This window comes from Octodon degus, unplaced genomic scaffold (assembly GCF_000260255.1).
Source record: "Octodon degus isolate 3935 unplaced genomic scaffold, OctDeg1.0 scaffold00064, whole genome shotgun sequence".
Classification (NCBI taxonomy): Eukaryota; Metazoa; Chordata; class Mammalia; order Rodentia; family Octodontidae; genus Octodon; species Octodon degus.
In genome coordinates, this window is record NW_004524640.1 from 6,942,886 (window position 1) to 6,957,153 (window position 14,268).

The window sequence follows — 14,268 nt, forward strand, 5'->3', positions numbered from 1 at the left end:
AGGGGGAGGAAGGAAAGAAATTATTTAACATATAAATAGAGCAAAGTCATGGTTATGAAAACCTTGAGGAAGAAATTGATACACACTATATTGTAACATACCCCCCATATTACTAACAAACATACGAATAAGGTTTCCTATGACCCGAAGGAAAGCTTCAAAATTAAAACACTACTGTTCAACACAAAACAGCCTTCTTTATAGCAACAATGGAAACCAGAAGACAAGGAACAATACATCCACAAGTGTGAAAAACACAACTCTCACCCAGTAAGTTTTGTTCTTCAGTAAAAATAATAATCACAGTACTATAGTAAATGTATACACATCTAATAAAAGTTTCCAAATGTATAAAAAAGAAATTACGGACCAGGAATGTAGCTCAGTTCTATTAGAGCTCCTGCCTAGAGTGTGTGAGACATTATTTTCTACGAGGTTGACTTTTCGGACTTCTGAAACAACGCAATGCCACAATTTTCTTACGGCGCTGTTTGTACTTCCCCGCTGAAGCTCCATTAACCGACAGCCTTGCCACACTGCACTAGGGTCTCACTTAATCCTTACAGAAACTTGAGCTAAGGATCATTGTTAGGTCCATTTAATAGATGACAAAAATAAAACTTAGAGAAGGAAAACAAGTTGCCCAAAGCCACAGTAAGAGGCGAACCTGGGGGTCTGCTTCCTAACTCCTTGCTATGCATCACATACTCTTCAGTCATCTCTACGCTGCAGATTATGAACCGACATTCAGCATCCGTTTCCACCTTTTGGGTTTCCCTGACTGCTCTCCCCAAGTCTCCAGCACCTGGAGGTCTCGCTTCAACTCAGCTTCTGCAATGCAATGACTTCATGAGGAATGTGGTGGGCAGAAGCACAGTGAAGAGCCTCTCCACTGGGACTCTAAGGGGCAAAGAGAAAATTCCAACAACCAGGAGCGCTTCCTGTGAGTTACACAGCCCGTTATTTTGCTGCGTGCTTTTGTACTGTGAAGCCTTGGTGGCGGCAGCCAAGCAACTTCTTGACCTTTGAGTCGTTGCTATGGAGGCATAACTTGAAATCAATAGTCCAACCTTCACGCTGTATCCCTCCAGACTTTGCAAATACTTAGCTCTTTTTGTTAAATCACTTCCTCCATGAAGAACACACCCTGTCCTGAACTCAACAAATAAATACGAGCTTGACTAAATTCTACGTATCTGAAGACCTTAGAAAGTTACGTATATAACGCACATGCGATACAGTCTCATCCTTAGAATACCATCAGCCAAACCACTGGTTCCTCTTCTTTCTCACATAGATACAAGATGCTTGTGAGACATCTGGGAGGATGCTTGCGTGACAGAGGCTCTTCCGCTACCTTCCCTCTGCGTGCAGGAAGTGCCGGATAGAGGTCAACATCACTCGTGAACCATCTATCATCTGTACTCTTAGAAGGTATTTTTCTTCATGGCAAACTTTTACAAAGAACACAATGCATCTTCTACATTTTAGGCTGATGCACATTTTAAAAAAAAAGTAAAAAGGGAAGCAACAAGGGCCAGGGAGATAGTTCGGCAGTCTAAGCGCCTGCCTGGCAAGTGCAAGGACCCAGGTTTGATCTGGTACTGTATACTCGGCCTGCACCGAGCTGGCCACCAAAACCGGGTGTGGTGGTGCAGTCCTGTAATCCCAGCACTGGGGAGGCTGAGACAGGAGGATCACTACAAGTCTGAGCTGCATAACCACACTCTGTATCAAAGAAATAAAAGATTAAAAAGGAGCAACACTATATTTACTCTCCAAGATATGTATAAAATAAGTGGTTTCAAAGAGAAGAGCTATTGTAACTTGTGAAAGCATAATACACATATTAATATCCCTAAATATCATCTCAGAAAGTACACTCATTAAGGAGCCTGAATCTTAGCATCTAAAAGAGCGGGGTTCCAATTTCAGCTGAGTCCTGGGGCTAACTTACAACAAAGACATACTTGGGTTCTCAGACCTTCAATTTATTCAGCTTTAGAGATGCAACATCTACAATGATCTCCAAAGCTTATAATAACATTTACAAAGGAGTTTCTATGAGGAAATTGTCTTCTCTGAGATTAGATGTAGTAAATACTACATGAATGTTAAATTTTCTGGTATTTCTTAAATATGTCATGGAAAAAATTATCCCCACTTGTGAACTGCTCATCAAACAAATTTTCATCAAATAGAAACTCCATATTTACACAAACATATTACAAAATCTGTGGGAAAATTCCTATAAGACAATATCACAAAAATATAGATAACTGGTAATTAGTGCTCAAACAAGTATAGCCCATGAATTTAATGCGTGATCTTAGCCAAAAGGCCAAGAAGTGATAGCCCACCAATTCAATTTCCCTTTGAAACTTCTCAACATTTTAACTCTTCCTAATCTACCACCATTCTTCACTCCAAAGTCACTAGTTTGGATACTCCAACAAGCATAAAAGCTGACAGAGATGAGCCTACCTGAATATGTTATATTCTTACAGATTAAACAACAAATAAATAGGAGCTGAGGGGCTAGTTCAGTGTAAAGCACATGCCCAGTATTCAAGAAGTGTTGGTTCAATTGCCAGCATGATAGATGGATGGATGGATGGATGGATGGATGGATGGATGGATGGATGGACAGACAGACGAATGGATGGACAGAGGGATGGATGATGGATGGACAGACAGTGCATTATCAGTCATGATACTAGTACTGGTCTGCTTTTATTTAAGCATTACCACAAAAACATAGTTTTTCTAAAAATGGCCATTGGTAAATAAACTGGGAAAAAAGCAACAATTAACTACAAATGCAAATTCCTATGCAACAAAGACTGGAAAGGAGCATCTCACTGTAACTCTTCAGCTCAAACATAAGTTCTTAGGGCTTTCACATTGAAAATAAGGCATGGGGCATTCCCTTTAGATACTCTTACTGTACGAGGGGAGGCCGTGACAAATGAAGAGCACCTGAGGACAGTTCACTAATAAACAATGAAAAATGGTACATTTTGTTGACTAGAACCAGTGTCTAATTCATGAACAATTCTGAATATATAGAAAATGGTTAAAAAATATCTTCCTTAAAATAGATTACTTGAATTATTTCAAAAGAGATCTCGGAGACAAACCTCATTCGGCTCTTCACCACCTTTTACTTGGTTTTCACCCATCTCCCCATTCTCGTAGCTACTGTTCTTCTCCACCCACAGCTCAGATTTCTCCACGGTCAGTCGAAGTTGGTCCAGATCTGCCTTGATTTGCTTGTAGTTATCTACATCTTGATTGGACACCAGTAACTGCACCTAAAAACAGAAGCATTTCAACCTTTAATCTATTTGTACTACTTCTTTTATTCTTATTTCTTTTAGGTATAAAATTGCAAGTCTTTTTTTAAAAAAAAAAAAGATTGATTTATTTATTTATTTATTTGGTACAGGGTCTCACTACACAGCTCAAACTCATAGTGATCCTCCTATCTCCACCTCCCCTGGGCTGGGATTACAGGTGTGTGCCACCACACCCGGTTTCAGTAGCCCATATCGTGCAGGGCCTGAATGGCACACACATGGTACCGGGGACTGAACCCAGGTCCTTGCACTTGCCAGGCAGGCACTTAGACTGCTGAGCTGTCTCCCTGGCCCAAAAGCATAAGTCTGTAAACATTTCTTGGTTGAATGCAGTATTTCTAGAACATTTATGAATATTTCACATTATACTGTCCATGAAAATTTACTCAGGAATATCTGTAAATTCCAATCTGTATATAAACATTATAAAGAATTTTTTTAAAAATATGTGCTATAGCCAGTCTTTTCATAGTGTTAAAAGAGTAATTTATATATAAACAAGATGGTTAAGCCAATGGTCCTAAGAATCTCCATCAGGTTTTTGAAAATAACAGTTAATGGGTAGAATTCTCCCCCTGACCAACTCTATATGCTGATACCTATGAACTAAGCAACTACATGGAAGATAGCAATATGTTACACTAAAACCATGTTTGAAATACCTATCATTTTGGTCTTCTAAATGCGTACTGCTTCTAATATCATATCAATTATTGCTATACCCTCTTTAAAGTAAATGTTTGTAAAAAAAAAAGGCAATAAAAGAGCAACTGAACATAAAGGATATTTACTCTAATTTCATTGTTGATACTAATTCTTATGAGACTGTTTGAAAACACGTAGATAAAATAAGCAGAAAACACAAGTACACACAAACTTCATTGTGAATTTTATTATAATGTATATGGATTATGATATACAAATATGTGCAAAGCTGTTTAGAGTTATATGACTGTCATCATCTCATATTCATTAGCATATTCTTGAAAAACTTCCTAATAAGATACCCTATTTAAGACAGTAAACATTAATGAGATATAAGCTCATAGGTATTACTAATTAATAATCTCAAGTTGATATCTTATTCAGAGATCATAAAGAACAAGATAAGATCTCTAACAGTTCCTTTCCTTTGGGTTAATACATTTTATTCAGTTGCAAAATATTTATTTTGAAGCTCTTGTTTGTCTTACCCAATGTATCAATAAAATGTGGCATCAAGCTTCACTGGAAATGCTTCAAAGAATCAACAACTGGGACCTTATTAAAAAGTTTTTGGACATCAAAAGAAATCACTGACAGAGTGAAAAGACAACCGACAGATTGGGAAAAAAATTTAGCCAATTTTCCCTCAGACAAAGGACTTCTATCTAGAACATATAAAGAACTAAAAAAAATCAGAACCCCCAAATTCAAAAACCCAATCCAAAATTGGGCATCTGAGACCAACATACACTTCTCAGACAAAGAAAAAGAAATACAAATGGCACATAAATATATTTTAAAATGTTCAACATCATAGGTCATCTAAGAAATGAAAATTACAACATCACTGAGATACCATCTCACCCCAGAAAGAATGGCTATCATCAAGAAGTCAACCAATAACAAAGGCTGGAGGGGCTCTGGGGACCAAAAAGCCTTCTCCACTGTTGGTGGGAGTGCAGACTGGTACGACCACTGTGGAAATCAGCACGGTGACTCCTCAAAGGATTAAAGATCCCATTTGACCCAGCTATTCCCCTTCTGGGTAACTTCCCAGAATTAAATACATCATACCACAACAATATACGAACACCTATGTTTATAACAATGCAATTTGTAATAGCTAAACCTTGGACATAATCCAAAAGCCTATCAATTGAGGAATAGATTAAAAAATATTTTATTTTTATATAATAGAGTACTTCTCAGCCATAAGAAAGGATAAACTGGAAACTTTTATAGGTAAATGGATCCAACTTGAGACCATACTCATTGGTGAAATAAATCAGACTCGTGTGTAAACATGGCACTGTCTCCCTGCTGTGAGAAATTGAAAGAGTGTAGAAGGTCTAAAATGCATAGTAGGTATGGTGAAATGGAAAGAAATTGTTAAAAAGGAAAAACGAACTGGATGGTGGAAGGGAAAAGAGAGAAAAAAATGCAAGTTAGTTATCCTATTAATGTCTCTTAGTTCATAGAAAAGGAAGATCAGCACTAATATCAACTGGAGAATTTTTATGCCCATATCTTATACTCTTGAGTAAGTACTTCAAAGGTAACAATATGCAATATATTGACTATTACCTTGTTATGAAATTGTTTTACCTTTCTCCATAAATAAGAAATAAAATAAATTATGGGGTCAAAATAATAGTAGTGGCAACAAAATTCCTAATAATGTTATTGTCCTCCAGCATCTTCCTGAACCTTCGTGCCCGTTATTGATATTAAAGCTATTACCCATGTATCACTTCTGAGGAACTGTTTTGAAAATAGATCATGTCTTGGTATAGAGGAAGCCACATCTATGTTTTAAAAATAGAACATGTTCCGAGGAAAAAGCCACAACGTTTCACTAACTGCAACACCAAAGTCACGGTGGAGCTTGTCAGCAATATGTTCACTGTTTTGCCTATGGTTCATATTAAGACTATTCAATTTTTACCTTATTTTTAAGTTCTGGAGAACTGGGGATTGAACCGAGGGCTTGCTCATGCTAGACTACTGCTCTGCCACTGAGCTGTACCTCCAGGCTCACCCTTACCTGTTTTGCTTTGTTTTGTTTTTTTATTTATTTATTCTGTGTGTGTGTGTGTGTGTGTGTGTGTGTGTGTGTGGCCAGCTCAGCCCACCAGGGGGCGGGTCTGGCTGGCATGTGGTGTTGGGGGATTGAACCGCGGTCCCTGGGCTTTGCCAAGCTTGTTCCAAGTAGGTGCTTCAGACCACTGAGCCATCTCTCCAGCCACCCTTACCTGTTTAAATGCCTGTAACACTTCCGCTCTCTGGCTAAAATGCTTGAACAGCAGCTGCAGCGCCCCGGACAGCAACGGGGCGTAGTCATGCATAATCAGATGGATGAGGACCCGCAGAAACGTCCTGCCTCCTTCATCATCAAGTTGGACTGGATTTTTTTCCTTTCTAGAAAATGAAAAGTGGTTATTAAATAGCACATTTATATAATGTCTAAATTAAATGATTAAAATTATACTGTTCTCAGAGGTTTGTCGGTTGCTTCCCAAATAAGGAAGAACTTTTTACTTCTTTCTCCCTTTGTGTAACCAACAGGAAACAACCAGCAAAGAAAAACTGGTGTTTGATGATAAAAGCCCGGATAACTGAGCCATGAGAGTTGGGCCACGCCTGAGGGACTTCTGAGACAGACTAGGACGAGCTAGTCACCCATGCAGAGAGAAAAGGCAGGCGTCTTTTTAATCAAAAACTGTATTTTTTGAAATCCCTACACCTTTCACTTTTTCTAGGTTCTCTATTAGCACATGTTGGTAGTGTACCACAGATACACTGTTCGTGGCTAGACGGCGCCTGTTCCGCTCTTCCCTGTGCGCCTAAGACTCTCACACCCTCCTCGATCCACTTCCTTGCTTAATAGGTATATCTGTTTCCTATTGTTGTGTTCATACAGAGGACTTTTATTGGACAGTTGAAAGCACTGACTACAAGCATCACCCCCCAAAGAATGCAGATTCTTGCAGGAATTTGACACCCCCCCCCTTTTTCACTAGTATATGTTTGTGAAACGCGATAATTGCATTCACTGGATGCCTACACATATGGCATTTGAATTAGACTTCCCTTCCCCCTTCATCCCCCTTCCCCTCCCCCTTGACCCCTCCCCCTCTCCTCTCCTTTCATCCCTCCCCCTCCCCCACCCTCAGATCCCATTCCTATCTCCACATGCCAAAAGCATTTCTGGACGGTGCACCCAATGGCTGATTTCCCCAGGGCTGGTGAGATCCCCACAAGAGGAAAGAAGGCTGAGGGGAGCGCTGTCCACACTCACACAGCCATCACCGAAACAGCTCTTTATGCTTAATATAATGGGACTCTGAATAAGACTGGAGTGGAATAAAAGGCCTAGGTCTAGTCACATACTGTCTAATGATGGGGACACATTCTGAAAAATGCAAGGCCTCAGCAATCGTGCAATGACGTGAACATCCCAGAGGACACTTACGCAGCACACACATACACAGGTTAGGTATGTGCAGACAGTGTAGCCTACTGCTTCTAAGGCTATGATAAGCAGAACAACACTTGGTTAAAACAAGCACGAGAGAAACACTGGCGTAACCCAGAATGCTGCTTTACGATAAACTTTACTTTTTTTTTAATCCAGGGTCTCACTATGCAGTTTGGACTCGTAGTGATCTTCCTGTCTCAGCCTGACTAGTGCTGCGATTACAGGCATGTGCCACCACACCCAGTTCCAGGGCCGGCAAGGCATGCAATACCAGGGATCAAATTCGGGATCTTGCACTTGGCAGGCAGGCACGTAAGCCAATGAGCTACCTCCCTAGCCTCTAAACTCTACTTCACATAGGTAGATGTGCTCTTTAAAGTAGTGATGAAAATACATACAGACATATGCCAGGAACACAGTCACCTTTTATCAAAGTATTTTGTCTTGTATGCAGTTGTATGTGCAATACTTTAATGTAACAGGCAGCAAAGTAATTTGTTTATACCAGCATCACCACAGAGGCGGGCAACCCCTTGTGCTCGGACAATAGGACAGCCATGAGGTCACAATTCTGTGGGGCCAGCATTGATTCAGCAGTCTGCCATTGACAAAAACATCATGATGCAGCACATGGCTGTATCTTAAAGGGAAACCATACAGTGGTTCTTTCTTTCCGATACAATGAAGTACTTCCATAGGAAAACACAACAAAAATGTTACTATAACACAAAAACAGGGCCCGTGAGAGAGCTGAGCAGCCTAAAGTGCCTGCTTAGGCAAGCTTAGGCAAGTGCACAGGGATGGCAGTTAGAGCCCCAGCACCACATGCCGTGTCAGCCCCACCCCCTGGGTGGGCGGAGCTGACCGAAAAAAAAAAAAAAAAAAAAAAAAAAAAAAAAAAAAAAAAAAGAGAGAGAGAGAGAGAGAGGGAGAGAGGGAGAGAGAACCTAAAGGTAAACCCATTCTGAAGGTAAAAAGCTCTTTGAGTGGGGGCTGTTTAATTCTTAGTCCCATTTGCCTTCTAACAACAAAAAAGTTATAAAAAAAAACTTAGTACAGCCCTTTTTAGTTATTTATGTTGTCTAATAAAATGAACACTCAATTCTTGATCATTTTAGCTTAGCTATTTTACTTTTTTTATTTTGATTACTATTACCTTCATTTCTAAAAAGAGGTAATACAACTCCACAACAATAAATGTGCTAAGATTCCTGATAGCAATGCAGGGTCGTTATGCCACGGACAGCTCCTTTTCTTTAATCATGGATATTCCAACTGGCAGAAAATAGCTTTATATCTCACATATAAAGTTAATGATAACATTAAGAAAAGTTACTTTCTTGCCTCAAATACCTAAGATTCAAGGCAGCAGTATTTTATAAGATGCGGTGATATATATATATATATATATATATATATATATATATATATCTCAGAGGAGTTAAAGGGCATTCTAGTGCTGTCATTATTTGAGAAAGGAAAGAATTCAGGGAAAAGTTTAATACACGGATCTCATCTCTCTGGTCCTTTTTTTTCTTCCTGTTTTCTTTTTTTCTTGTTAACCTGACCTAAAGAAAAGGGATGCTTTCTCCTCTAGAGTAAATTGGTAGCTTGGTTTCTGGTGGAAATTATATTCACAACATAGATGGTCTAAAAATAGATATATGGAGGGGAACAGTAACAAACAGCAACACAACGGCACATAAAATTTTATTGGCAAGTTCGAGAAAGACGCATAAATGTCACTATACCTTCCAGCAAACATAGTCTCTGCCTGAGCCGCGATTTCATCTATATCAGGAACAATAGCTGCAAAGAAAAAAGGTGAAATCTTTTCTTTATCCTCTTAATTAGGAGTCACAATATTCATATTAATTGTAGCTTACCTGAAGATTTTTTGCCTTTATGCCACCATAGGTCAGTGAATAGGTTTTAAAAATCACAAAATCATTCTGTTTCAATTTCAACATTAATTTTAAATTAAGGCTTCCATGTATTTACTAATTCTTTGATGCAGTGGGTCAAACACAGGCCTTTATGAATGTTGTTGCTCATTATTAATGGAAGCTATATTTCAAACTAATGTATTATTATAATCAAATGTAGATTTAATAGAGCAGGAAGCGCCACCCACAGAGGTGCGCCTTATGTACATGCATGTGTTTCTCTATCTCCATTATATGTATATTCGATATATGGGAACATACACACATGTAACTTAAATTAGCGACAATATGGTAGGTTAATTCTTTTTAAATCAAAATATACACAAAATGAGCCTTATTGCTCTACAATATTTTTTTTTCTTCCAAAGTACTGAGGATTGAACCCAGAGCCAGCTTCACCGCAAATTCTTTAGTCCAATCAAAGTGGTCGTTTTACTTAAGCTTACTAACTTCCAAAATTCCATCTCTTTTTTTGTGTCAAGGGTGTTTTCTTCCTTTTTTTCTATTCAGACTACCCATGATTCCTCACTGCACCCCATCACTAATATCCGGGGACCCCTGTTTTAAACTATTATGTTTAAATGATAACCATATAATTCATGTCTCGTCTCTCCAAAACATGAAAAGAAAATAGAGGAAGATATACAAAGGAACAAGCAGTCCCTGCCCTGCTCCTCAGAACGATGCCCTTGGAGAGACACACAAGGAGGGCGGCCACGCCAGTGAGAGAAAAGGGGCTTCCCGCATGCCCCTGGACCTCCCCTCTGGCACTTTACTGACACTCAAGGCTCCTGTTTCCAGAAATCTGGCTTCTGGGAGCCAATAATTGTTATTCTTCTGTCAATGCAACCGCCAGCACGACTTTCTGGATCTGCCCTCCTGTTTCTGGAAATGGCTCTTGGGGTTCTGCGCTTCTGGGAAGCAGGCAAAAGCTATGGCTGCGAAGGTGCCAGTGGGATGCTCTCGGCGAGCCACCGCCCGTCGTCGGGGGCCAGACTGCATTTGGGGTTTTCCGATTCAGGCATGGACAGTAAAACACTGGCCCTAAAACATCCACTTTATCTGCTTATGTGCAATCAATGAGCCCTGACTGCCAACTGACTGTGGGATAGAGAACAGAAAAGATCCTAACACTGCCAGTGGCTCTGGTGTAAAGAAAGTTTTGTGTCTGTGGACAAATCCTATCCTGAGAAAAAGGATTCTGTTAACTGGTTAAGTAGCTCATCAGACACAGTTTCCAGCCTGCTACAGCTGGCCTGGTCTATCCAAAACAACCAGCAATTTAATAGTTTTCATTTTCATAAAGTCCTTTCTATACTCTCAAGAAGTTTACAATCATTTTTGTGCTCTTTGGGTGCTAGGCTCCAAGTCTCAGAGATTAAGAGTCACTTTATTCTCACACTTCTAACATTTAAATATAAGCCCAGTTTATAATCAGGCAAAGTAAAAACAAAAAGAAAAACAAAAATTCAAAACTAAACCAACAAGCCCCTGCAGGGCTTTGGGGAATGCCCCACTATTATTACTGAGGAAGTTGATAGCATCCCCACCGTTTACACTTCCTCCTCACTGTTCCTTGATGCAGGTGGAAAAATTTCTCTTGGATTTTCACTTAAATGCACCCAGCTAAAAAGATTGAGAATAGAGCTGAAGAGACCATGGGGGCATTCTGACTTTCCTGACCCTCAGGAAGTAATTTAGGGCGACCCTTTGCCCCTGGGTTTCTCATTGGTGCAACGGTACCGCACACCCTCTCTCTCCCTCACAGACTTGGCAAGAGCGCCACGCACGAGGCATTCACAGGAGTTAGCACAAGCACCAGCTAATATCCTCTCTGCCATTCCAGGCGAGTTACTTGGTGTTCTGAGCTCTCTCGTATCACAGGTGGAGATAACTTCTATGTTTTTTTCTCCCACAGCAATGCTGTGGGAGAAACACTGTTTTAAAATACAGACGGGCCTTTTCAAGTTCTTACAAAATAAAATGCAAACGGCGAACACTGTCACAGGGGAGATACCTGCTGGCACCAAAGTATCTGGGGAGCCATTGGCAGACGTCTCGGCAGCGTCGTTGTTCTCACCGAACTCCTTCTTGTATATGGACAGCATGTATGAGATCCTATAATCGAGCCTGACACTCAGGATGAACTGTGAGAAATGACAAAAACAGCGACATTTTTTATTAATTGGCATAGTGTTTAAAACTGCAGCTCGTTACACAACACAGCCATCAGCCTTGGGAACAATCTAGTTATTCCACCTGAAAACTCTCAACACTCCCTGCATATTGAGCAGGTTTAAGACAGTGAGGGGGATACATTTCTACAACAAGCCAGTCTTAATAAAATCCCATAGCAATTTTTGGGATTAAAAAAAAAAAAAAAAAAAAAAAAAAAGGCATTTCATTCCCCGTGACTATTCCCAAATATTCCAAATGGAGATTTCATGAAGATCAGCATCAAGGGGCGAGGGTGACATAATGTGACTGGACACTGGGCTGAGTATTCAGGGGTCGGAGAGAGAAAGCTGGAGGTGTGACCCTCATCTTTGCATAAGCTGGCTGAGATTCCAGACACACCCGAGCTGATCCCAGGGTCATCACTGTCAGCCCTAGAACTGGGCTAGGAGAAAACAGCTGAAGTATCCCATGTAGCTACGTGCCACAGATTTTTCCCACTGAAGGTTGTGTTGTTGTGGTTATTCTCCTTTGCGGATGTAACAGCAGAAGCTGAGCACCTAGCGAGTTCGCAGACTGCCCAGGGCCACAAGAAATGAAAATACGTGAAGCCCCCCGCTTTCAAGAAGCCACCCGCAAAGTGAGAAAGACAAAATACAACACTGTTAACATGATCAGCAAACTATGAAGGATGAAGTCACGCAGCACAAATGCCACGGAGTTTGGAGAAGGAAAAGTCAGAACTGCCACACATCAGAGGACTCACATAGTTATCTTCCACCCTGTTGGCCTTAGATAGGCCCAGCCGAACCTCTGATCTCAGTGCAATTGTCAACAGTGTCCCCTGCCCGCTGAAAAGGTCTCCTTCGGACCAGAAACAATGCAGCCACCGTGGCTTCGGGGGTGCACATGCATGGTATCACCTCCCTTGCGTGTCTGCACCCCTGTGCCACGTCTACCCTGCCCCCACTTCTGCTCTCACGCCCTCTCTCAGATGCCTCCCATCCCATGGGCGCGGGTCCACCTGCGGTTTCTCTCTTGCATTCCTACTGTTGCTCAGAGCCCCCTTTTCCTTGGCTAGTCTTCCCCTCCACCCCATAATAGCCATGCCTGAACTATCTCCCATGGTCCCGTTTAAAATCCTTCATAAATGACGCTTTCCTTAGTTTTCCCGTCAAAATATGATGAAACTCTCGCCCTGCCGTCCTCGCCCTTTCTCTCCCTTCCGCCCCTCCTCCTCGCTCTCTTTCTCCATTTTGCTAGATCTCTGTGCTCTTCGCTGCGGGCCACGTGCAGTACCCGACTGTGGGCTGGGTGTGCTGAGGGAGATGCCAGGGATGCAAAAAAAAGTCCCAGAGATGCACTTCCTGCTACTGAAGGGCTTAGGAATCTGGAGGGAAAAGCAAACGCGGAAGAGATTCTTCTGGGAGCTCTGGTGAGTGCAGAGGCTGGTACTGGGTGAAGCGGTCCCGGCCACCTGGAGGGTTTTCAGAGCGGTAGAAAAAGGACCCCGAAGGAGCTCTTGGCTTTGATAGCTTGGAGCAGGAGGCGGGCGTAGAGCTGGGTGGCAGGGGCTCAGCAAGCCAGGTGTTTCACTAATGCTTTGGAATGAAGCGAAGAACAAATTAACCAAAGGTGAAACTCTAATGAAACAGCACTTCTGGTTGAAGATGAATACGCACAGAATTTAATTTCATATATATATATATATATATATATATATATATATATATATATATATATATATATATCACTTTCATTTGCTAATTGTTCAATTAATGTTTTAAAAAGATGGAAGAAAGAGAGGAGAGGGAAAAATGAATACATGAGCAGAGAAAGAGTTTAGAGGGGGTCAAAGAGACACTCTAGGAGGGTCAGAGAGACACTCTAGGAGGCTGAGGCACGAGGACTGCAAGTTTAAACCCAGTCTGGGCAAATTTAATGAAAGCTTGCCCCAAAATTTTAAAAGAAAATAGTTTTTAAAAGGCTAAGGATGTAGTTTAGTGAGAAGCCACTGGGCCTCCAGAATGAGGGAGAGGGAAAAGGAGAGAAAGAGGAGGAGGAGAGGGGAAGAGGGGAGGGAGGGGAGGGGGAGAGGAAGAGAATGGGAGAGGGGAGGGGAGGGGGAGAGAAGGAGGAGGGGGAGGAAAGGGGAAGAGGAGAGGGAGAGGAGGGGAGAGAAAGAAGGAGAACAGGAGGGGGAGAGAAGGGGAGAAGGGAGGGGAAGAGGAAAAGGAGCGGAGAAGAAGGTAGAGGAAGGAGAGGAGAGGAAGAGAGAGTGGGGGGAAGAGGAGGGGGTGAGGGGAGGGGAAGAGGATGATGGACTGAAAATGAGAGACACACTTAAAAATGGGAAGAAATAACCCTGAGAGAGGAGGACCGGCCAAATAGCTCAGCGGATTAAAGTGCCTGCTTAGGCAGACACAGGCTGGGAGTTTGATTCCCTGGCCTGCCATGCCGGTCCCACCCCCAGAGGGCACCGAGATGAGATTGAGACTGGGCATGGTGGCGCACACCTGTAATCCCAGAACTTGGGAGGCTGTAAACAGAAGGATCACTATGAGTCCAATCAATGCAGTGAGATCCTGTACACCCTGTACACTCT

General features: G+C 41.6%; 1 protein-coding gene across 1 annotated transcript in view; it reads right to left on the reverse strand.

Annotated features, from left to right (window-relative positions):
• Itpr2 (inositol 1,4,5-trisphosphate receptor type 2) overlaps positions 1–14,268 on the reverse strand; it is a 528,924-nt gene that overhangs the window by 300,454 nt on the left and 214,202 nt on the right. Inside the window, exons 23-26 of the mRNA XM_023718939.1 lie at positions 11,506–11,635; positions 9,294–9,351; positions 6,317–6,482; positions 3,141–3,314 (exon numbers count right to left, since the gene is read on the reverse strand). Of these exons, the coding sequence (XP_023574707.1) occupies positions 3,141–3,314; positions 6,317–6,482; positions 9,294–9,351; positions 11,506–11,635 (528 nt within the window). The remainder of the gene's footprint in view (positions 1–3,140; positions 3,315–6,316; positions 6,483–9,293; positions 9,352–11,505; positions 11,636–14,268) is intronic.